This window comes from Strix aluco, chromosome 18 (genome assembly GCF_031877795.1).
Source record: "Strix aluco isolate bStrAlu1 chromosome 18, bStrAlu1.hap1, whole genome shotgun sequence".
Taxonomy (NCBI): Eukaryota; Metazoa; Chordata; class Aves; order Strigiformes; family Strigidae; genus Strix; species Strix aluco.
Window position 1 is genome coordinate 3,609,530 of NC_133948.1, and position 24,124 is coordinate 3,633,653.

The 24,124-nt window shown below is 40.4% G+C and overlaps 1 protein-coding gene across 2 annotated transcripts in view; it reads left to right on the top strand.

Moving 5' to 3' along the window:
- Positions 1–21,094, top strand: part of ATP2A2 (ATPase sarcoplasmic/endoplasmic reticulum Ca2+ transporting 2) — a 48,106-nt gene extending 27,012 nt beyond the window's left edge. The window contains exons 8-21 of one of the 2 annotated variants that reach the window (XR_012625681.1): positions 594–1,058; positions 3,774–3,862; positions 7,140–7,242; positions 7,765–7,896; positions 7,987–8,109; positions 8,294–8,512; positions 9,742–10,077; positions 10,347–10,567; positions 11,629–11,831; positions 12,550–12,635; positions 13,035–13,168; positions 14,177–14,294; positions 14,412–15,954; positions 19,977–21,094. Coding sequence is in view for 1 of the 2 variants with exons in the window: in XM_074844599.1 (XP_074700700.1) it covers positions 594–1,058; positions 3,774–3,862; positions 7,140–7,242; positions 7,765–7,896; positions 7,987–8,109; positions 8,294–8,512; positions 9,742–10,077; positions 10,347–10,567; positions 11,629–11,831; positions 12,550–12,635; positions 13,035–13,168; positions 14,177–14,294; positions 14,412–14,532; positions 19,977–19,990 (2,364 nt within the window). In the remaining variant the exon portion in view is untranslated. The remainder of the gene's footprint in view (positions 1–593; positions 1,059–3,773; positions 3,863–7,139; positions 7,243–7,764; positions 7,897–7,986; positions 8,110–8,293; positions 8,513–9,741; positions 10,078–10,346; positions 10,568–11,628; positions 11,832–12,549; positions 12,636–13,034; positions 13,169–14,176; positions 14,295–14,411; positions 15,955–19,976) is intronic. The other variant, XM_074844599.1, reaches the window with a different exon arrangement.
- Positions 21,095–24,124: the final 3,030 nt, after the last annotated feature.

Below are 24,124 nucleotides of genomic sequence, written 5' to 3' on the forward strand. Positions count from 1 at the left end.
CTTTCTATATAGGAATGAAACAGTTTATTCAAATTTGTTTAAAGGAAGCATTGAATGCCTTTCAGTTAGCAAAATAACAATTCTCTTATTGTTGGTAGGCTCCTTGTAGAAAATCTGTTTTTCTCATGTTAAGTATGTTCCCACAGGGAGCCCCACAGAACACATCTATTACTCATAGTAAATAACATCAAATCTGGCAAAATATAATCCTAATTAAAAAGAAAGGAAAAACACACTTAAGGTTCCAGTTGAAATACATACTGCTTGCTCAGCAGCTGAATTTGACTGTGCTGCTTATAATAGATCAATACTGATTCATTTTGAGCCCAGAATGAATCAGTAAGCAGAAATTCTACACTGGAATAATCTCTTGTAGGTACTGGGGGAATGTCATTCTCTTCCTCTGTACCTTTTTCCATATCCTAGCTGAGACACAGTTTGGAATTGTTTAAGGTGGTTTTTCTTAAGTTTAAAAACAAACCAAAACCAAACCAAACAACAACAAAAAACCCACAAACACAAAAAATCCACCACCAGAACCTGTTCACGGATTGACTACAATGTTTCTCTTCCCTTTTCTTTATTTACATTAGGGTACTAATATTGCTGCTGGTAAAGCTATGGGAGTGGTTATTGCAACAGGAGTAAACACTGAAATTGGCAAAATTCGTGACGAGATGGTGGCTACTGAGCAAGAGAGAACCCCACTCCAGCAGAAACTGGATGAGTTTGGAGAGCAGCTGTCTAAAGTCATCTCGCTTATCTGCATTGCTGTTTGGATAATAAACATTGGTCACTTCAATGATCCAGTTCACGGTGGCTCCTGGATTCGAGGTGCTATCTATTACTTTAAAATTGCTGTTGCTCTTGCTGTTGCTGCTATTCCCGAGGGTCTGCCTGCTGTCATTACCACCTGCTTGGCTCTTGGAACCCGGAGAATGGCCAAGAAGAACGCTATTGTTAGAAGTCTTCCCTCTGTGGAAACCTTGGGTTGCACCTCAGTTATCTGTTCTGACAAGACTGGTACTCTGACCACAAATCAGATGTCAGTCTGCAGGGTATGTTGAACTAGCTGCTTCTATTTTTCTTTTTCTCCTCAGCCACTCTGTTTGACTAGTCAGCATTGCTTGAATTCTTTTGGTTGTGAGTCTTTTGGTTCTCATATCATCAAAATCTTGCTTTATTTTCCTAAGATAAGCTTCCACTTTTAATTCAGTTTTCCACTGTGTAGTGTTTAAGGCTTTTATCTCTTCCCTTATTTAGTCATGGCCAAAAATAGCTGTACCAGCACTTGATGGAAGAGAAAGTTGTTTGCAAGCAGCTTTCCATTGACCTGTCTGTAAGCCATTCACTCTACTGGTAGTTACTTAGTGTGATTTATACCCTGTTTCAAAAGGTAGGATAGTTACACTGTAGAAGCAGGGTGTGTGTAAGTGTAAAACTCTTGCCTGTTTAATTTAGCAACCTCACAATGGTGGAGAAACATAGCAATGAGAAGGAGGTAGATGATTTACTACAAGTAACTTGGATAGTCTAAGGTATTTTCACTACTGAGTGGTTCCACCTCTATTTGGTTATCTTATCTTCAGTGGCTTTTATTGGTCTGTAGATCACCGTAGTGTTTTCAATGTGCCATATTGTATGACTAATCTGGCAACTTGGAGGTGTAGCTGACCCTGTCACCAGCATTGCCAGGGTCATCTTCCATGCGTGGCCTATTTTTAGGTGAGCATAAGTTATGTGCCCCTGCTCCCTTCCCCCCCAGTATTCTTTCTAGTGTTGATTAATTTGAGACTCTTACAGCTGGTCACTTAACATAATGCATGTTCAGTTCCCAGTTCTCTGTGCTTCCCATATGCTTGATATTGTGTGCAGGAATTTTATGGATAAAACATTAAGTTCTTCTGTTTAATAATTGTAGATGTTCAGTGGCATAGCAACTCTATGACATCACATGTTCAGAGTCATTACATTGGGTTAGAATTCCAAATGTGTAAATGTTGAGCACTGCACACCAGTGGCAAAAGTTTGTAAGCCTAAACACTTCATTCTCATGTGATTGATGGCTTTTTCTTTCTAAATGGTGGTTGACTTGTTCTACTTCCTTATGTATTGTAGTATTTATACCTAAGAGACACAAAGCAGCTGCTCATCAGTATTCCAGAGGAGGTTACTTGCAGTAGAGTTGCATAACTGCCCTAGTCTTTGCAGGGATTTTTTTCATCATGCAGATGCCAAAAGCAGAAGGCTTCCTGGTTAACTCATCATTTAAGTTGTGTTTATTTAAAAGCTTAAAATGCTCTACTCCTTATACTTAGAGGGCTAAATGTTTTTAGATCTTGTGCAGTACAACTTGGTTCCTTGTTAACCTCTGACAGCTACAGAATAACCTTCATTTAAAGTTTTTAGCAAAAATGTAGCAAAATCCTAGTAACTGTAAGCAATATGCTTGTTCTTGGTTTCACTCAGAGATTGCTTAGCCTTTTAAGAAGGCTGGTTTACAACAGTATTTCCACTTGTAGTTTTAGTTTTTGTAAGTAGCAACTTCAGAGTGTCCAAAGGAACCCTATACTAAAATGCTTCAGTCAGAAACGATACTGCTTTAGGAGGAGACTTGAGGGATTGTTTTAATGTCTTCCTGTGGTATCTCCCTCTGAGAATGCACTTACTCTGCTTTGGGGGCTTTTAATTTATCAGCTTGTGTAGCTTTTTGATTTTTAAAATCACTTTGAAGATTACAGAGTCTCCAGACTGATGCAGATCAGTTGTGGAACACCTAATTGATAGACTGTATTTTATGAAGACGCCTAAAATACAAGGCAGCACAATGAGGGGAAGCTAACACGTTGCTAAAACGTGGTTTGTCAAAACGGCTTATACTAACCAATGGGTAAGAAGTTCCATTAAGATACACTATCAATTAGTGAGAAATTTTTTTTTTCTACTACCACTCCAGCAAGAGTATGACAGCTTCAGACACTGTTTATCTCCATCTTCCCAGATGTGGTTCTGCAACAATCCTAGAAAGGAAACAAAGACTGAGATGCAGGTGTCTTATAGGGTACAACTGCATCCTTCAAACTGGTGTCTTCAATTGAAAATAACATTTCAGCCTGTGCTAGAAGGGCACTTGAACCGTCCGAATGTTTTTAAGCTATCAGTGTACTGGATTGTGAAGTGACTTATAACTAAAAAGCCAGGACAGGAAACACTTTCACTTAGTGGCTGGTATTAAGGGAAGCTGGCCATAGTCTGGCTCTTGCCTAAAACATCACCTCCTAGATCTAGAAGCTTCTCCTATTTGTAGATGCTTTTATTTTTACTTTGGCAAGAATTGTCCATTTCCAAGCTGCCCTATGCTGCTTTTCATTGGAACTGCTGTTTCAAACATATACATGAGAATTAATTTGAGTCTGAAGCCTAGGAGGAGCTTGGGTATCGTCAGGATTGTCAGGTGAATGTGAGAGTAGTCTTCACTGCTGGAGTTAACTGTACATAGTTGATGTGTTTTTCAACTCTTTGATGTACTTGTGCCACAATTCAGTTTTCAGGTGAGGTCTCTTAAGCAAAAGTGCTGTTTTCTGTACTTGTGCTTCAGTGTATGGAGCTGTTCAAACACACATGGGATCGAAGTGCAGAGTATCGTATCTGGTTTTCTCCAGCTTGTTTATTCAACCTGAACTTGCCTCTTGTACCTGCTTGCTTAAGGCCTGTTTAAATCTCTTGCATTAATTATTGTTCAAAGGTAGTAACACTTCTAACTCTAATTTCAGATGTTTGTCCTGGACAGAGTAGAAGGAGATAGCTGTTCTCTGAATGAATTTACTGTAACTGGTTCAACATATGCTCCCATGGGAGAAGTGTAAGTGTTCTGTTGAAGTTAAATATTTGTCTGTTTATGCATTGACTATTACTTTAGGCTTGAACAGTGATGCATGTAATAATAGTGATTGTTAGTAAACGAAAGCTCAGCCAGTGAGAATGCACACTGAAGGGCTAAGGGGACAGTAATTAATAGTAAAAATGTTAAATTCTAGAAAAGTAAACCTTCATGAAACTTAACAGATTCTTCAGTATTGCAATGTTCCTTTGATAATCTAAAAATAAATTAGGGGTAGGTTGAGAGGATTTATTTTACTGTAATCTTACTGGACTGACACAAGCTATCACAGTGCTTCAAAATGGGGTTTACTTTTTTATTTTTAAAACTGCATAAATCTGAACAAGTGAGCCTCTGTTAATCTGTGAATTCAATGCTTCCAGTTCCCCTGGTAGGAGATTTTTTTTTTAAAGCATCTTATGAATGTGTTGGAGTTAATTTTTAAATTAACAAATTTACTGTAAATTCCTGTCCCCCACCCTCAGTAATTTATTTGATTTAAATAGATGTATGTGTTTGTCTCAGCCTTTGGTATTTGAGCTGGTGTGAAGCCCACTCCCTTAGGAAAGGAATGGTATGTTCTGTTTACTTGCAGTTGCAAGTCTTTACTAGTGGGATAGGTGGTTCATCTTGACAACTTCAAGTTCTGCTTCTAGGAGAGCCCCTTCTTACTGGATTGTTACAGCTCCTTTTATCTGGCCAGTTTTTTGTGGTTTTTATCACTTCAGTTTTACTTGCAGAATAGAATTCTGCTATGCATGAAACAATTAAGATTCAGTTATTGTAAACATCTCAACCTTGTGGAGTTTCACATGCATGCCTCTGACTCCATACAATCTTCACCAATCTCAATAGTGATTATCTCGGTTTAATTTTCATAGCAGTTAAGACCATGGTGTTCTCAGCAGCTGGAAATCTTAATTCTCCAATTCTCTTTTGTTTCAAAGCTAATTGCTGTCAAAAGCTTATGCTTTCATTTCAGGAGACAGCATTTACTTAGACAAGGTCACATTCTAGATCTTGTAAAGCACCCAGCTATTATGCTTTAGCTGGTCTCGCAAGAGCTCTAGATAAACAAAATAATAAAATATAGTGTGGTGGCAGATGTTGAGTATAATAAGACAGTCATCAATGTGTGTTAATGTTCTATTTTTACTTGCTGAAATTGGGGAAATGTGAACAAACATGCATTCAGGTACGTGAAGAACATTCCGCGAATGGGAAATTACCATAGAAAGGCATAAGGAGCATAAGGAAACAAATAGCTAAATTCTCAAACCTTTAGGGCAGATTTATTTCTGCATTTATGGACAGCTTTTTTTAAATGGGTGGCTTTGTAAGGATTTTAAGATGACTGACTTCAGCTTGGATTGCAAACTGTCACTGAAAACAAAGTTTGATGGGGACCTTAAGAGGCAGTGTAGTCCATGGCACTGCCCCAAAGCAGGACCTGCTCTAGATAGGAACCGTGCCTGACACGTGGTTCTTTGTACTTCAGATTCTGTTGTCTTCCACAGCTTTGTAGGCAGCCTACTCTATTTCATAACCATTAAGCGTTTTTGCAAAAAATCAATAATTTTTTACGTCTTAAAGTATTTTATACCTAACTTTCCCCTAAGATGCATTCAGAATATAAAATTATAAATATTTCTTACTGAAAACCTAAAATTTCCTACTGACTGATTGCCCAGGGGTGTTAGGAGGTTGTCAAACAGTTTGGAGTAGTTTTGTTGGGTCTCAGCACGTACAGTGTGCGTGCTTACTTGCAAATGGAGAGCATAAAGCTAACATTAAGAACTGTGGCAAAAACCAGCAGATTGCATTTGACTTTCAAATTAGTTCATCTTGAGCTAATTGAGAAGCCTGAAGTTTAAGAAAAAACCCCACCTTTATCCAGAACTGACCCCAGCAGCTTAGACTCCATGCACACTTGCCATTCTTCAGAAATAGTTGATGAGGAACACACAGGCAAGGGTTAAAAAAACAAAAACAAAAAACCAAACAGACAAACAAAAAAACCCACCAAAAAACACCCTGGTATAACAAGTTGTGGATATTCAAATATGTTCATTTTCAAGTTCAGAACAGATGAAAACAGGAAGTATTACCTGTGATTGATGAGGTGACAAACTGAGAGCTGCTGGGAAGTTGAAAGAGTTGAGAGTTTAAAGCCACTGCTTATGGTTGTAGAATTATATGCAACATGAAACTTTAAAAACATACTTGTGTTTTTAAAATGCATTTTGTTCACATGCTGTGTTATACAACACTGGAATTTGTTTGCAGTACTACAAGAGACTGAACAAAAGCTTACATAATCGGACATGTCATAGTCGGCGTTACGAATTCTAATGGAGTAGTGAGCCACGTCTTTCTACCACTAGACCTTTTTCCCCTCTCTGAGAGCTTTAATGAAAGATGTTATACATGAGTTATGTCTTGCTAATCTTGATAGAGGGGAAAATAACAATATTGGACACTGTCCTGGTTCTTTTATGCTTACTCTAGAAGTATGGTAATGTTGCAGAAAATGAATTAATTTACTATCTATTTCTAAAAGAAGTTGCTTCTTATTTGTGATGTCTAAATGGTGCATTACTTCAGGAAAATTACCTTTCCTCTTTCTAAAGGCTTCAGATATTCATCATTTATTGTATACAACTACGAGAAAAGAATATTTCTTCCCTAGTGGAATTTGTTTTGTGAAATGACTTAGGTTTTCATTGGTTTAGGAGGTTTACATATAGTACAGATTATTTTTTAAGAAATTAGAGGCCAGATCTGCTTTTATACCTGCCCAGTGCACGCATCTTGTGCGTGGCAGTAAATCTGCAGAATATGCAGCAAGGCTGAGGAATCTAAACTCCTAAGGTATCCAACAATATCCCTCTCCTACTTAGAACTCCCTTCCAAGTCCTGTGCATGCTTTAATGCTGCTTTCATATGCCTCTTCACGGAGCTCATTACTTCTCTTCTGTGTTGCTGTGTGATTGTCACTGGAGGAAATGAGGTTTTGTAATTGAGGTAGTGATTTCATTGATAATCATGTCATTCTGTTCATGACTCTTTGATCTGAACTTCAGAACTCGCCTTTATCAAACCTGCTCTTGTCAACAATTCCTGATTCTGTAGTTCCAAGTCCATAACTAATAAACATTGTACTAAACGGAAGTACGGTAAAGGGATTAAAGAAGGGGAAAAGGTGAGATGCTAATACTAAATAACTAACTTCAATCTCCCCCTTTCTTCCTTTGGAAAGGCATAAAGATGACAAACTTATTAAATGTAGCCAGTATGATGGCCTTGTGGAACTTGCAACGATCTGTGCGCTCTGTAATGATTCCTCTTTGGATTACAATGAAGTAAGTACATATCCTAGAAGAGAGGAGCATGTGAGAAAGAGGATAAATGTTTGTTCTCATCTGTCTGTGTAATACCTTTCAGTGGTAAATCCTCTTCTAGTCAAGGGGGAGAGTGTTTTGGTCTTAAATATTAGTGCTGAGAATGACTTGTGTGTTGAACACAGAGAGCTAAAGCCAGGCAGCAAGTGTACTCTGGGACTTGGAGATCTCCTGGTGTGTAGAATGCACTGCTACTTTCTTGCTTTGACTCACTTTCTATAGGTTGCTGCATCTCGTAATGACTTAAATGCTTGATGATAAAGTACTGCCATTCTTCTCTGGTCTGGAGAGTAAAGGCTTAAAATTTCCTACAAATCATACTCTCCAAAGCTGCTTTTTGAAAATAGTTTTGCTTGTTTCATAAGCCATAGTAAGTCTTGCTAAGCTTTTTTTCCATTGTGAAACGAACTTTTTTCTCTGGTAGTTTCCAGGTGAAGTTTAAAGTTAACTTCTGTGGTTTTGTTTGCTTTGTGTTAACTAAAGGCTAAGGGAGTATATGAAAAAGTTGGTGAAGCCACAGAAACGGCGCTTACCTGTCTGGTTGAAAAGATGAATGTATTTGACACAGACTTGAAAGGACTTTCTAGAATTGAACGTGCAAATGCTTGCAACTCGGTCAGTATTCTTTATCTGGAATTCATTGGGGAGTGAGTTTTGTGGTACGTATTATCTAAATGCATCTTTATGCTATTGTGTTTTTATTAGGTGATAAAACAACTCATGAAGAAAGAATTCACTCTGGAATTCTCAAGAGACAGAAAGTCTATGTCTGTCTATTGTACACCGAACAAACCAAGCCGCACATCCATGAGTAAGATGTTTGTTAAGGTCAGTTCCTCACTTGAGAAAGTGTAGTTATGGAACGGCTGCAAAGGTAGCACAATACTAAATGGCACAACTGACTGCAGCTTGAAGAGGAAGGAAGGACTTTGTAATTTGAGCAAATGTTGTAATGGGAAAAGATTTATTAAGCTAAATTACTTCTTTTTTTTTTTTTTTTTGGCCTCTGCAGGGTGCTCCTGAAGGTGTCATTGACAGATGTACGCATGTCCGTGTTGGAAATGCTAAAATACCATTAACCTCAGGAATTAAGCAGAAAATAATGTCTGTCATTAGAGAGTGGGGAACTGGTAGAGATACGTTGCGTTGCTTGGCTCTGGCAACCCATGACAATCCACCCAGAAAAGAGGAAATGAATCTTGAGGACTCCTCAAATTTCATTAACTATGAGGTAAGTTTAGTAAAACATCCTTTTAATGCTTTTCCCTCTCCCAAACTGGAGAACAGTGACTCCTTATGTTTGATTATTTCCTGAGGAAGTCACGTCCAAGAATTATCTGTTTCTGGGTATTTTTGATGTTGGACACAATAGCTGACCACATGTGTGGAGGAAATGCTCAGTTTAAGAAGAGACTACACATGTCTGAAGAAACTGTGTTCTTAATGGCTGGTATACATGCTGCTACTTGGCTAAAAAAGTATAAGAAATCAGTTAAACAGCTAATTGTATTATTTTATGTGTATACATAAGGTCCTCAGGATCACACCACCTTCAACTGTTCTCAGAGGCTGACTTTGAAAAATACTGCAAAAATTGCATTGTGGTTTCAGCTTTAAAGGTTTTCAGTTTGATGTTGCTCAACTGCAAGACCTCTTTGGGGATTTTGTGATGAACCATACCCACCATTTTGTGCTGTGAGAGTCAAGTTCACTTCTCTGCCTCCATACAGTCAGCTGCAAAAGCTTGGTCCATGATTATCGTCTTAGCTACTCCGTAGTCTTCCAATGAAATCTGTATCTGGGATTTAGAGGGGGGAAATTACAACAGTTGTGTGAGTTTTTGGCTTGTGCTCTGTGCTCCTGGCACTGATTACAAAAAAGAAAGACTTGACTGCTTGTAGGTTGAGTTGCAAGGCTGACAACTAGAGCACATTTTATCTAATAAAACGAGTGCATTTGAAGCAAGATATCTTTGGAAAGGTAGGATCCCATTTCAGAGTGTGGTGATGCTTTGGGAATTAACTGTGTCCTCCCATATGGTCGTCATGTAGATGGTACTGTGTGGCATTGTGATTCCAAAAGCATGAAATTCTTACTTACATCCTCTTGTTGTGGGTATAGATCTGACCTTTCAGTTCTTCTCCAGCTGTCTGAATTCAGTGTCGGAGCTAGACTGCTGTGAAGACTTGGTATGGTGAAACAGATAACCTCTCTGAAGTAATCCTTTCAGGAAGAAAAAACCTGACATAAGAGCAAATATATCAGTCATAATACACTGGTTTGACCAAATGACAGGATGTCTTAAGTGCTCAATGTAGGGCCACAGACTATTGTGAACAAGGAGTAAAGACAAATGTCACTACACTGAAAGACACTTCGCATGCAAGCAGTGTGACTGTTTTGCTAATGATGAGAACTCTACAGGATCTTGCACTAAAACTTGGTGCTGTCTTGTTTCAGACCAACTTGACCTTTGTTGGCTGCGTGGGCATGCTGGATCCCCCAAGAATTGAAGTAGCTTCATCTATAAAGCTGTGCAAACAAGCTGGTATTAGAGTTATTATGATTACTGGTGATAATAAAGGCACAGCAGTAGCTATTTGCCGTCGCATCGGTATCTTTGTGGAAGATGAAGATGTTTCTACAAAAGCCTTTACTGGTCGTGAATTTGATGAACTCTCCCTTGCTGCCCAAAGAGATGCTTGCCACCATGCCCGTTGCTTTGCTCGCGTAGAGCCTTCCCACAAATCAAAAATTGTTGAGTTTCTTCAGTCTTTTGATGAGATTACAGCTATGGTAAGTAATTGAACTTTTACTTGGTTTGAAGGGATGCATTGTGTTTAAACCCAAATTATGCCTTTTCAGACTAATGTCTCATTCTGTAAAACACTTGCTTCCACATTTCCCTGAACTTAAAGCCTCAGAATAGTTCTGTACTTACGTGATTTTTTTTTTTTTTTTAAAGATTCAAAACCATACCCAGTGCAAAATTCCTTTCTGGTCCTATATGTAAGTGCCCAGTCTGATTTTTTTTTTTTTTTTTTAACTTCAAATTCTTGTTTTAGACTGGTGATGGTGTCAATGATGCCCCTGCATTGAAGAAAGCAGAAATCGGAATTGCTATGGGTTCTGGTACTGCAGTGGCTAAAACTGCTTCTGAAATGGTTTTAGCAGATGACAATTTCTCAACTATTGTAGCTGCTGTGGAAGAAGGACGTGCAATTTATAACAACATGAAACAGTTCATCCGTTATTTGATCTCCTCCAATGTTGGAGAAGTTGTTTGGTAGGTTTAAAATGTTGGTTTGGGGTTTTTTTCTTTGAACTAGAGTAGTGATGATGGAGTCTTTTGTTAGTTATTTATTTACTTCCAGTATTTCTCACTAAAACCAGAGAAACAGGTTCTCCAGGTAATTGATCACTGTGATTATGCAGAAGTCTGCATACTTCTAGCCTAGTCTTTATTGGAGAATATTAGCATGCCACAAAACATTCACACTGCATTGTATGTAATATTCTAGCTCAGTAGGTGGCTAAAATTATTTCCCTATTCTAGAGAATTATTCTAATCATAGAAATAAAAACCTTATATTACAAGATGTGGTATTTCAAATAACTTAGGCACAGAGACAACTTAGATGTTTGTTTAACCTCAAGTTACAGAAGAATGTGTCTTCTGTATCTTTGGAAGGAATGGTGACCCAGTGCCACAGAATGCATTTTTGGTAACAGTGTAAATATTGATCTCCTAACAGTTGCTTATATCAAAGCATACTTTCTCCCAGAGTGGAATATAACACAGCAGTTGTCTTGCCTTGTTTCTTGTAAACTTTAAAGCTGTCCTTCATATGGCTCTTGCTGCAGCCCCTGCTTCTATTCTATTTATTTACACAGGCTTGGAGCCATGAAAATTACATGCTCATTAAATTTTTGTGGGGACTAACAGTAATCTAGATAAATGAAGCTTAGTCATTTGAGCTAAAACACTGTTACGTCTGCAAAAGTTCTAGTGTCTTTTACAAAGTGGCTTGCAAGGCTTTACTTGTCAGTATAGGTAAATATACACATACATGCATAGAGTGGGGAAAAAATGAGGGTAAAGCAGAAACTTCAATTCCTGAACTTACCAGGAGATGATAATGCTTCAAGACTTATGTATAAGTGGTTAGAAGTGTTTGCTCTTGGATATGTTTTCAGTTTTATGAATGTTGAATATTCAGCTTGTGATATTAAATGGATAGCTCTGTACAAGAGAACAGAAGTGATGCTACAGGCTTAGGCTTAAGCGTTAAAAGGAATTATTTACATGCACAAGAATAAGCTTGTAATTGGTGGGTTTTTTTATAGTATCTTCTTGACTGCTGCCCTGGGTTTTCCTGAAGCTCTAATTCCTGTCCAACTGTTATGGGTAAACCTTGTGACGGATGGTCTCCCTGCTACTGCTCTGGGCTTTAATCCTCCTGATCTTGATATCATGAATAAGCCACCACGCAACCCTAAAGAGCCACTGATCAGTGGATGGCTCTTCTTCCGTTACCTAGCTATTGGATGTAAGTAGTAATAGCTCTTTTTTTTTTTTTTAAGAACTTAGGCAGGTAACTTTTTTTTTTGAGATCCAGTTGAAAGCAGTTTGTCTAATCTCCTTGTATGCTGAAATCTTGAAAGCTAGCAATAGATGTTCTGTGGAACTGGTGCTATTTCTTTATTTTGTTCTGAGATTCACACCTTGTTCTGCACATTTGCAGGCAGTGCTGTGATAGGAACAGTGAAGTTGTGATTTTTTTTTTTTTTTTTCCCCATTGGTAGCAACTGAGACACCAAAAGCCCTAGATGCTTTACATCAGTATGACATTCACCACTTCATTAGAATCTTTTGATTTTGACAACTAGGAAACCATTAGAAATTTTAACTACTACTGCCAGTATGCAGTTATAGTGTAAGTACAGACACACTGGGTTCTGGGAGGAAAAAAAGACAAATTGCAGGCTGATTACTCCAAAGTGATACTGTTGTTTGCCTTAAGTTCTAGCTATTGGCTTCCATAAGCAGATACTAGAATCTGTCTCAAAGTACAGTACTTAACGGTTATTTAACTTACAACTGGTTGAGCAGATTTCTTGCACAGGAGATAGATAAATTGCAGTCTATTTTTTTTTTTTTTTTTTACAGTACTGGAGGTCTTGAGGTAGAAGTTTAAAGTGTGGCAAGTGAGATCTTCTCTTGCCTACAGTTCACAGCACTAAAAAATGCACTTTGTTTTCTTCAAGGTTATGTTGGCGCTGCCACAGTGGGTGCTGCTGCTTGGTGGTTTATTGCTGCTGATGGTGGTCCAAGAGTTACCTTTTATCAGCTGGTATTTGCTCGGCTTAATATCTTTGGGGGGGAGAGGGGGAGGTATATGCTTCTTTCATATTGCTACTTGAAATGACTGTAGAAAAACAGTAGGTTACAGAAATGTATATAATGAGATGGTTTTGGACTCGTTACTGTAAAACTTGATCATGATTAATTAGTCTTAATATAAAGGTTAAAGGTGGGATACCTGAGCTTCTAAACAATTTGAAGGACTGATTGTTGGAAGTAAGACTAATGGGGATTTTTCTGATGCTGGCAAAAGTTTAAAACCAGCACTTAAAGGAGCCATATTAGAGAGTTTTGTTTTCATAATACTCACTGCTTAGTTCATAACTGCCTTTTTTACATTTTAAAAGTTAACAAGCTGTGGAAGTGAGTTCACATTGTTCTGTTCTAGAGCCATTTTCTGCAGTGCAAAGAGGACAATCCAGACTTCTCTGGTGTCGACTGTGTGGTTTTTGAGTCTCCATATCCAATGACAATGGCCCTGTCTGTACTTGTCACCATAGAGATGTGCAATGCTCTCAACAGGTTCGTATGGCCAAACAGGAAGGCAAAGTTTCTGCCCAGCTTATCCAAAATCCTACTTTTTGTGCAATTTGATTCTTAGTGCATGGACAGCTCAACTAATGAAGAATGAGTCATATTTCCTTTCTGAACCCTGGCAGTGCAAACAAAATGACTCTCTTAGATAATGTTTGAGATCTCTTATCATAAGGTATATTTTTAAGACTGTCAATTCACTCTGGTATTGTACTAAGCATGAGCAACTGAAATATTTTCCGTTATTTCTAATCTGAGCTTAATCAATCAGATTATCCCTCCTATGTTGGTATAAAGTGATATCAAGGAGAACTAAAATAAGAATGCTGAAGACATGGAAAATTGTTTTTCTTGCCCTAAGGGAGTGTGGGTTTAGCCAATTAATATTAGATTATAAATGGAAACTACTAAATAGCACAATGTCAAGGGTATTTTTCTTCAAATAGCTTAGAGGTCAGTTAATTTAAAAACAAATAAACTTTAAATACAAGTGTACTGCGGTAGTCCTACATAGTAAGATACTGCTCTACATCTGGTGTTCTGGATCTCGGCCTCTCCTGCAGCACAGCCCAAATGCAGATTGAATCTGAAGAGCAGAACTGAAGAACAAGTGTTAGGAAGGTGCAAGTACTTGACCCTCTGTGATCTTCAGAGGTGGGTGCCCTGGGTCCCCAGGCATACGACCGACTGGGGAGGATTCTGTTTTGTGCTGCCATGCCTGTCTGCCCCTTACCCCTCCCAGGCAGAGGATGTTGGGGTCTTAGCAAAAAAGGCAGACTAGATCAGGAACGAGCAGAACACATAAAAGCTTTCAAAAATAGACTTCAAGGTAGTTTAAAGCTGCAACATACATATAAACGATCTCTTGGTATCCTCTTTCCTTCGTGACTGGGATAATTGTGGCTTGCCGTGCTGCTTTTCTTCCCAGCTAGTTTTCTGACTTACGGAATTTCCTATTGGTGTCTTATGTACTCACGAACCATGTTTCTGTTGCAGTCTGTCAGAAAATCAGTCCTTGATGAGGATGCCCCCGTGGGAAAATATCTGGCTGGTGGGCGCTATTTGCTTGTCCATGTCACTCCACTTCCTTATCCTTTATGTGGAACCGCTACCAGTAAGTGTCTGCATCTTACACCCATCCCTGAGCTTGGAGATAGAGCAAAAGCTTGTCTAGAGCTTAAGGCAAGGGATGGAGGGGAAGAACAGATGTAATGCTTGGCTCTTCTTTCAGATTATCTTCCAGATCACGCCTTTGAATGTGACGCAATGGCTGATGGTATTGAAAATCTCACTACCTGTCATTCTGCTGGATGAAACACTTAAATATGTGGCCCGTAACTACCTGGAACCTGGTAAAGATAGTGTGCGGCCTGCCACCAAACCATGTTCTTTGTCAGCATGCACCGAAGGAGTTTCCTGGCCGTTTGTGTTCATTACTATGCCCTTGGTTATCTGGCTTTACAGCACAGACACTAACTTTAGTGATATGTTCTGGTCTTGACTGACATGGTGACAAGTTTTACATTCAAAGAAAAAGTTTAACTTAATTTTTTTATTGTTTAGAGCAACTGTCTATTTCTGCTGAATTTTCACATGAACATATTTGCCGGTGATGGAGGTTTCATAATCTAGATTTTGGTTTTTTGCTTTTTCTGACTTCAGTGGGGGCAATATATTCCTCTTTTATACACAGTTAAAGTGTCCATTGACATGTACAGAGAACTAACACTATTTTATGCAAATATTTTTTTGTAGATGAAAAGCATGTACAGTGTTCTGTTCAATAGTCTATTCATCGTGTAAAAAAAAAGTAAAATTTTTTTTGAGCCAGCGGACACTATCAAACTAAATTGGCAGCAGATTTTAGGGAATGAATGTGTGTCGTCTAAAACTAAAAAAGCATGTAACTGTTTGTCTTCTGCATGATCATCCAAACTTAATTTGTCATAAAGTCAGGTTTTATTCATAAACAGAACTTTCTGCACTGGGTAGAGAGTACTGCTACCTCAGTCAGGATTTCTTCTTGGTTTCCCCTCTTCCTGTTCCTTCATTCTCGGTTCTTGACTGTCCTTGTTTACACCAGTTTCTGTATGAGGTATGCCTAATCTTGCTCGTGCAGAAAATACCATTCCAGGTGCAGCCTGCTGGGGTTCTTCCATACTCTCAACACACATAGGGTTGTTTTTTTAAGATTATTTATTTGTCTATTGTATTTTATTGTAACAGACCTTATTTTGCCAGTGTTGCCCATTATGCAGGGATAGGGAGAGCTACTTCTGTCTACTTCAGTGTAAACTAAGCCTTTTTAACAAACACCGTCTGTTTTAATTCAAAAGAGGGCTTAAGTTGGGTTTTAATACCTTATTTACATGTGTCAGAGCCTTTCTTTTTTTCTTCTCCCCTGCCCCTAAAATCAAAATTTGTAATGAGACCTGGAAAAATAACTTGCACTGCATAGCTAGAAATTGGATTTCCTACACTTAGGGCACTAATGATCAGTTGTATACATGGAGTTACTCTGCTGGCCTGTTGTTAGCCTGACTTGAAGTAACAAGCTCGTGTGTGTTTTTTGTAAAATCTGTAAATAGCACATGACCAAATTGAACATATTGTATAGAACTATTTTTATTTTAATGTGGCACTAACCACCTTCATTATTACGGTAAATGTTAAAGCATGTTTTCAAATTCAGTCCTGTATCAACAACGTGTAAGTCATTAACAGTCCTAACTGTGGTGTTTTTCTCCAATGCCTTCCAACTTTCATCGACTAAAGTGAGTATTTCTCTTCCATTTCACCATGCCAGTGGTGACTTGCTGTAAAATAGCATATGCTGTATACATGTTGAAGAATAAATAGTAATTTCCTTCATTCCCATGCTGTGTTTTGTCAAACTCTGCTGTGCTACATTATTATCACCACTTTAGACTCTTTGTTTTGTGGTCTGAAGCTCAAATTACCGATTTCAAAGGCAAAGCACTTGCTTTTGGATTAGTGTATTTTAGGTCTTGTTTTGTAGCACCCAGGAGCCTTAGCGCCCCAAGATCTTACAGCTTTTGGTCTTAAGTTTGAGATAAAAGTGGACAAATATGTAACTTAGGCCAGTGACAGCTATTCACATGAATGTTTAGTGTCCAAAATGCTCTGGTACTTGTGGTCAGGTGCTGGTTTACTCCAAAGCTTTTTCCTGCTCTGAAATAGGGGATGCCCCTCTGAGCTGACTAGGGTCTCTGGTATCTGCAGTGCTCAAAGTGCAGGAGCTCCTCTTTGCAAAAACAGCTTATTAGCTTATTGTTTCCAGTAAGTGGAAGCACCTTGTACAGTGGTCATAGGAAAAGAGAAAAGAAGTCTCAGCTTAACAGGATGATCTTTGAGAATTGTACCGGGGTCAGGATGTCTTTGTAGAGTAGCAGGTGCTGTGTTATCTTGTGCTGCCTCAGTCTGCTTTAATAACCAAATTCAAACAGCTTCCTGATTCCTCATAGAGGAAAATGATAGTTAAAAGCTATGTTCTCTTGGTGGCAGCTGGAATCCAGTGAGCACGGATAATTCTCTAGGTTTCAAGCTTTCAAATATAGATGCTAACCTCAAAATGCACAGACCCTATCTGAAATTCCCCTGCACTGTGAATACTCGCTGTTTATACAGACTTTGACTTGTCCAAGTCGATGTTGAAGTGACTCAGAGGAGCTGGACCTGATGATGTAGTAGTTGTGTTGCCAAACTGTAAGCATTTAAATCCTGTTGAATGCCTCTTTTAGTGTGGAAGAACCTGTCTTTGCCAAACTAAGGTTCTGCATACCACAAAACCAACGGCCAGCGCCAGCCATTTGCTGTATCAATAATAAATGAGCAATATGAGACTTGTCCCTGCTTCTTCAAACAGAAAAATAATAGGTCATGTGACTTAGGATTTCTCGAGATCAATGTACAAGTATGTTATTTGTCAGAAACAAATTCTAGCAGGTTAGTTCTGTGTGCTCCCAACATTACTGACAGATGTTTTCCAGGGCAGGAATGCCACTGAGTCTTTGAACACCGGTTCTGTGTGAACCTGCAGAGCACCACGTCGGTGGGCTTTTTAAAACCACCTAGCTGACTGTCGCCATGAACACTTCGGCTTCTTTTACAATCCTATTTCTGTCTATTGTGCCAAATAATCCTGCTATACACCCCCTTTTTCCCTGTCTCTAAGAAGCTGAAGGGGAAAATGGCTGTTAATAAGTAGAATTCAGTCTTCAACAACTTCTTTGTTGGATCTCTGTCTGTGTTGAAGACGAATCTTACTGCTTGTCATGGATTTCCATACTGAGAGCTCGCTCGTACCGCATGTCTCGGGGACACTTGCGTTAGGGCCTGGTGTTCCCTGGTGTTTGCCTTTGAAAGCTGAGTGACTGGTGGGGAAAGGGAGCAGCATTCACCCCGCCAGGCTCCTGGGGTTACGGCAACAGTCAGGCTTTTGTAAGGTGCTCCTAAAGAGCCCAAGCAATCTTCATATACCTTCTTTTTCTTTTATTTCTCCCAGTCTTGCTGTCCAAATTTTCCTGTAGAAATGGAGCAATAGGGTTCCCTAAGATCAGCACTTACTTATCTCGGGTTCCGTGGCAGCTGTTGCTATGCTTTCGGTACTTCTGTTTTCCGAGTGTTGCCACTCCATGGCAAATCCCAGCCTTGTGTGGTCTGGACTGGCCAAATGATAAGACCTACCATGAGCTTCTTCCTAGGCAGCGGAGCACCCTGCCCTGAAATCACAGCTGCGAGCTTCCGCGTGATCTTGGAGCTGGAGTGCTGTGGATCTGGTCTTAACTTCTGAGTTGAGTGGTTGTGGGAGATGGCTCGAGTGTGCTTCTGGCATTAGAATAGCACGAGGCAGCTGATGGCTTGGCTTTTCAGTTACAGAAACTATAGAAATACAGTGCAAGGTTAGTAACACACTGCAGGAACACGTGTTAACTAAAATGCTTATCCTTAATTGGGAGATCCTGTCATTCTTTAGCTATCAGTCCTTTCATCTAGAGAAGCCAAGAATGGAGGACTTCTCAATTCAGAATAGACTTACTTGCCAACATCTCAAAGTTGAAACTCTCACTTAAGTTCTTTATTATCTATGTATTTTCTTCTCAACCTCCCTCACTGTACTAGGGTCATCTGGGGATAGAAATAGCTTACTCCTATTTTAATGTGTTAACCCTGTGAGTATATAAATGGAAGCACTTATTTAAGCAGAAATGAAATTACCCAGGCTTTATCACCCACCCCATTTTTAGAAAATAACTTTATATTTTTTATTTCCCTTTGCTCTCATCTCGCTGAGCTTTTTCATCTCCGCTGTTTTCTGGATTCCTTAGTGTCCTCACACATTGCTACTTGTTTTCTAGTGTGAGAGGTGTGTGTAAGAGTCGCATCAAGGATGTGATTGATGCTACCTTACGCTAGGAACACCAGGAAGGACATTGGCTTATCCTGGGAGACCAGTGGGGTTTGGTGTGAGAGCAGCTCCTCCTGCATTCAGTGTTCTGTAGCCTGGTCCAAATCAGAGCAAAGAAAATGGTCAGGCAGCTGCAGTCCTACGTCAAGTATTTAGACAAGGGCTTTTATCTTCATAGTGCCTCAGGCCCTCTCTGCTTTCAAATGTGAGTGATTCAAAGTACTGTCTGTGAGCTACGCAACGAGCTGCTCCTTTTTGCTGGCATCCAAGCAATAAAAATAGTTCATACTTGGTTTCCCAAAATATTATTGCAAATAAGTATGAAAGAGGCTGCAGAAAAATATATACCAGTCTGTCAAAATGCTTAGGAGCTTATGTTTGTAGGGAGACTGTTTTGGAGAAGGCTAATGGTCAGAAAATGAGTTTTTAATCTGATGATAAAATGCAGTACAGCAGTCCTCTGTCGCTGCTCCAAGAGCACAGCCGATGCACAGAATATACATGGTAAACAGCTTAAAGATGGTTGAATTTGCTGAGATGAAGGGAGGTAAAACTGATACAAGGTTGTCTGTCTCTTGCACCTGTCTTGTTTACTTTTTTGCACTTCTAACCATTAACTGTTTCCCTAATCTCTGCTAATTACATCCTTAATTACATTAATATGCATTTTCAAATCTTAGCAGGAGAGCCTAAATTTTATAGTGTTTGAAGCAGTGTTTTGAAGAGCCACCATCAAGTTCTAGGGAATCAGAGTACACTGTTTGTCTCTCCTGGTCGCAAGGCTAACCTTACGCTGTATTTTAGGGGTAAAGTACAGTAGTAGCTTTATTATGTTGTACTCTACCCTTTGCCTACGCATTAATCTGTGTAGTTTAATGACTTCTTCAAAGCTTCCCTACTGCTTCCCAGAATAAGCGGCATAACTTGGAAAAGGGACATTGTTAGGTCACTTTGGGGCCAAACTTGCAATATAATGCTTATAACTTGAGCTCAAACTGTGTAGTACGGAACTTGAAAGTAACAATTATGAATAAGCGAGGCTTAGCTTTTGCCTTTCTCTGCCTGACTAGTGGCAACAGACATCTAAACATGTCTTAATTCTTTTTCACTGCAGTCCTCTGTAGGAAGTGCTGGCTTTGCTGATGCTAAAGGGAGCTCTGCTGCATTCAGAAGAGCTGAGCCATAATCCAGAGGGTTCTGGGCTTTAAGAACAAAGTAACCTGAGAGTGTCCCTTCAATGACAGAGCAGCCAGTTATCAAACTTAACATTTCTTTCTTCTGTCACTGTTGATCTTAGTCTTGCTTGTATAATGATACTTAGCATTCATCCTTTCATTAACTGATGCCTTTTCTTTCTTTCCTTTTCAGCAATACTGGAGTAATCGCTTCCTAAACAATTTTGCAGAAATGTAAGGTTGTTTTGTTGCGTGCATGTGTTTTTAGCAACACATCTACCAAAACTTCTGCATGTATCATGTGTAAAGATTCTTTGCTTTCCCTAAAACAAAACTCATTGTGTTCTCTGTGGAAGAAATGTGTGGTACCATTAGGACTTCATTATACAGATGTACAAACGTGCAATATAGCTTACCGACTCGGAAACTCTCTCCAGAGAAGTTTGGTTTCTGTGCTGCATGGAGAAGAGTTTGTTTATCCTTGAACAAGAATTGTGGAGCTATCAGCCAATTTTCCATATTTCTGTATGTAAAATGTCAGTTTATACAATGTACAATATCAAAATAATGCATGCCTTCGGTTGTAGACAAATCTTTCTCTGTATGGTATCATCCCAACATACTCCTCTCTAACAGCTTATGTACAATGCTATGCTATTTATAAAATTCATTGAAAAGATTACAGATGAATGTTAAAACTGTAAGCCTCCAGTTCATAACTTTGGAATTTTTTTATCATGTGTGCAAATCAACCTCTTTTGCACTGTAACGTAACTTATTTAAATCTAAGGCAGTAAGACAGATGTTGGTGCAATACAAAATATTGTGATGCATTTATCTAAAAAGCAAGGACCGACTTAGCCAGTTGCCACGACTGCATGTATGACCTTTAGAAGTTGTAAATAAGATCAGTTGTCTATTTACATGCTGACAGTACGAAGCATCACACCTAGTTTCATTTGTATCAGGTAAATAAATTTATTCTACAATACATACTTGGCGTGTTATTTTATGCACTTTGTTTTCTGCAGGTACATGCGTACATACTTCAGCGCTCTCTTATATTAATGCCAGGATGACACTTATTAGCACCAACACCATTGCAATCTTTCCTCCTAGAACTATGCAGATGCCAGCTGCTCCTCCGGCAGTATCGACCTCCTCGCGGGTGTGATTTCCTCTGTCCAGGGGCTTGTGTGTGTGTTTAAGGGACACTGTCAAGTACTTTGATCACTCAATTTTTTTAAAATGCTCCATTGTTTGTAAAATCCCTCTGAGAAACTTAAAATAAACATTTCTTTCCCAACTACATCTTTATTATTTTTTTGTCCTTTTCTATTTTCTAAATTGCCCCAACCTGAAATAGTCAGGTCTCTTCCCCCTTCTGTGGGCAGAAGGAAGATTAACCAGCTCTGTGTGTTGCTCCCACTTACAGCTTATCCCAGGCCCCACACCAGGGGCTGCCAGCATCTGTGTTAAGTGTTAGGCAAGACTAAAGCACTCCAAGGGTAAAACCTGCATTTTCCAAGTGTCCTGTACTGCTCTGCTCCAAAGCCCATAAGCTTTGTTTGGAGTAAGAGGAGGGGGAGCCTCTCTCCGTACCCAACTTCAGCGCCGTGTTTTAAATTCAGCATCGTGCCTCTTAACCTCCGGCCCGTGATAGCAGCACACTGCTTGCAAACAGCGTTATCCAAATGAGGTGACACGTCTGAGCCCCTTCAAACACAGCAGTGTGAGGTTTAAAAATACTAGAGTTGGATTCCACTGTTCAGCTGAACTATAGGATGCGTTTATACGTGGGGCTGAACCGCTTGTGCCTGCTTCCTACTATGGTAGTGTTGTTCTAAGCAAGCTGAGCTCTGCTCCTAACCTCTGGGCTGAGGCTGTCAGAACCCAGTTCAGCACTCAGCTGTTATCTACAACTGCAGCTCTTCCCGCTGGCTTATTTATAGCCTGGCTCCAGCCCACGCCAACAGCACTGTCACCAAACCTTCCAGCGGCTCCACTGTGGCCAGCGCAGGCAGAGCCAGCACCCAAGGCAGGGGCAGGTGTCCCGTTAACGCTCTCCACAGACACCTCAGCTAAATGACTAAAGTCATTTGTCCAGAACACAGTGGAAAAAAACTGTCCCATTAGCACCTCTTCCCTTGTCATAACCTCTTGCCTTGCTTTAAGTAGGAAGAAACAACAGAAGGCGGCTGAAGTCCAGTTTCTCAGACCTACACCCTCACGTGTTATCCCAACACCTCTGTGTGAAAGTTACTCCTGCTGATCTGCTGCCCCTTTTTTCCAACTTGCAGAAATTCCTGTCACCAACACTGGTACCAAATGTAAAGATTAGTGACGCTGGAAAGTCATTATTCAGACAAACGGCTCTCGCTCCCAGTCTGCGCTGCTGTCATGGCGAGTTACATTCCACGGATGGTTTCAGCATCTCTGCATTCAGACAGCGCCTCGCTGGTGAGCAAACTGAGACCAAACTCATAACTTATTTTTAAACATTTCTTTAAATTATGATCTGCAAGCTTAACTCATAACTAGTCACCCAAATGAACTGCAAGCGGCACTTTGGAGTGCAGCCATATGAAGAAAATGTGATGCTCAGCGGGTTGCTAGGTACTCGAGTGCAAGAGTATGTGGTAAGAGATGCTGAGATAAACAGCTTCATCTTCCCCCTCCTCCTCCTCTCGCTGCAAACCCCTGGCTCTAGAGCATTCCATGGATGAGCCCACTGACAGCCATAGAACAAGGAAACAGGTCCCCATAGCTCAAGTTATAGACATATTATAGCAAACTAAATACACAGGGCAGAAAATAGCCCTGGTTTTGCACTGAGGTGAATTTATGTATGATTAGAACCCACATCCACCCCCAGGAGGGTGGGCGAGAAATGAGAAAAGCCTCCCCAGGGGGGAGATGGCAAATTTTCTTTGCAACCTCAGCTAGGAAAAAGCCACAGGAAAAGTCACAGGACTGGAGAGGAAAGACCAGCACTCCACCCTCTGCTCAGTTTGCAGAGCGCTGAGCACCTGAAGAGATCTTCTAAAATATTCCATCGCAGCAATTTAACCACATGGAAGAGCAGAGAAGCCTTCAGACATCAGTTTAGCAGGCTCAGTTTGCCTAATCGGCTCGAGCCTCTGCTATTTGTTTAAATAGAGACAGTGGGATATCCCCTTATAGCTGAATGTATAAGGATTATCTATCCCCTTATAATGGAGAATCTCTAAGGGTTATCCCCTTCCCCTCCTGGAGCAGCCAGCGGGGACTGTGTGGGGTGATGGGAGCACCTGGACACTTCCATGTGAATTGGTGCTTTTATCATAAACCTGACACAGGATTTTCCTGACATCACCAACGTTAAGAGAAGAGGTAAAAGGTACCAGGCTGGCTCCTGAGGCACAGCAAAGAGAAAGGGCCCATTTTACATGTGCACGTCCAGGAGGCCAAGGAAGCAGCTGAGAGGCGGGGAGCTTTCAGCACGCGCGGTGTGAGCTGCCCTTCACCCGTCACTCAGCCCAAAGGGATTGTCCGTGTCCCTGCGGACTTGGTGGCTCTGAACAGCGGTCAGCCCCCAACAACCACTTGGTGTGTCCCATTCAGCCTCTCCTGGAGGCAGAGAGGATACCAGAATTAAAGTTCAGAAACAACAAGAAACTCCCCAAATCCAGTAAGCCCAGGGTGCTACAAACCCCCTGCTATTTATGCAGGGGGCAGAGTCAATTTTTCCTACAGAGGCAGGCAAGGAACACTGCTTTACTGCTGGGGTAAGATAACATCAGTGGCTAACACCAAGCTGCAACCGGCTCACACCTTCGTAACAAAGTCGCACAGCTCCAGCGTACAGTGATTGCAAAACACCGAGCGTTTCGATCTTGCCGCTGCCCCGCGTGCAGCGAGGCAGGACACCCCAGACAGAAGTCGTGACTTAAAAGAAGTTTCTCTTGTCATTGCCCTTTGCTGTGACTTAAGCACAAACGCAGACCTTCGGTTCAGTATGAGACTGACCTGCAGCAGGCAAACCACGGGCAGGAAAGCTCCCACCACCCCTTAACTCAACAAATGTGCGTCCTTTCCTCTTCCTAGAAGAACCACCTCACTGTCCAGAGCAACAACGATTCATGGTGGAGCTCTTTGGCTGTCCAAGGGTTCCTGCCAAATACTCATCATCTCACCATGCTGCAACCAGCAATTCCAGTCCTGTTTTACAGTGGCTGCTTTGCTGTGGACACAGTTCACCTCTGGCTATAAGTTATGGGTACCGAGTCCTGTACCATTCTAAAATCGAAGCCTCTGGTTGGTGGGTGCTGTCAGCTTCTTGGGACATCCCACCGAGGGGCT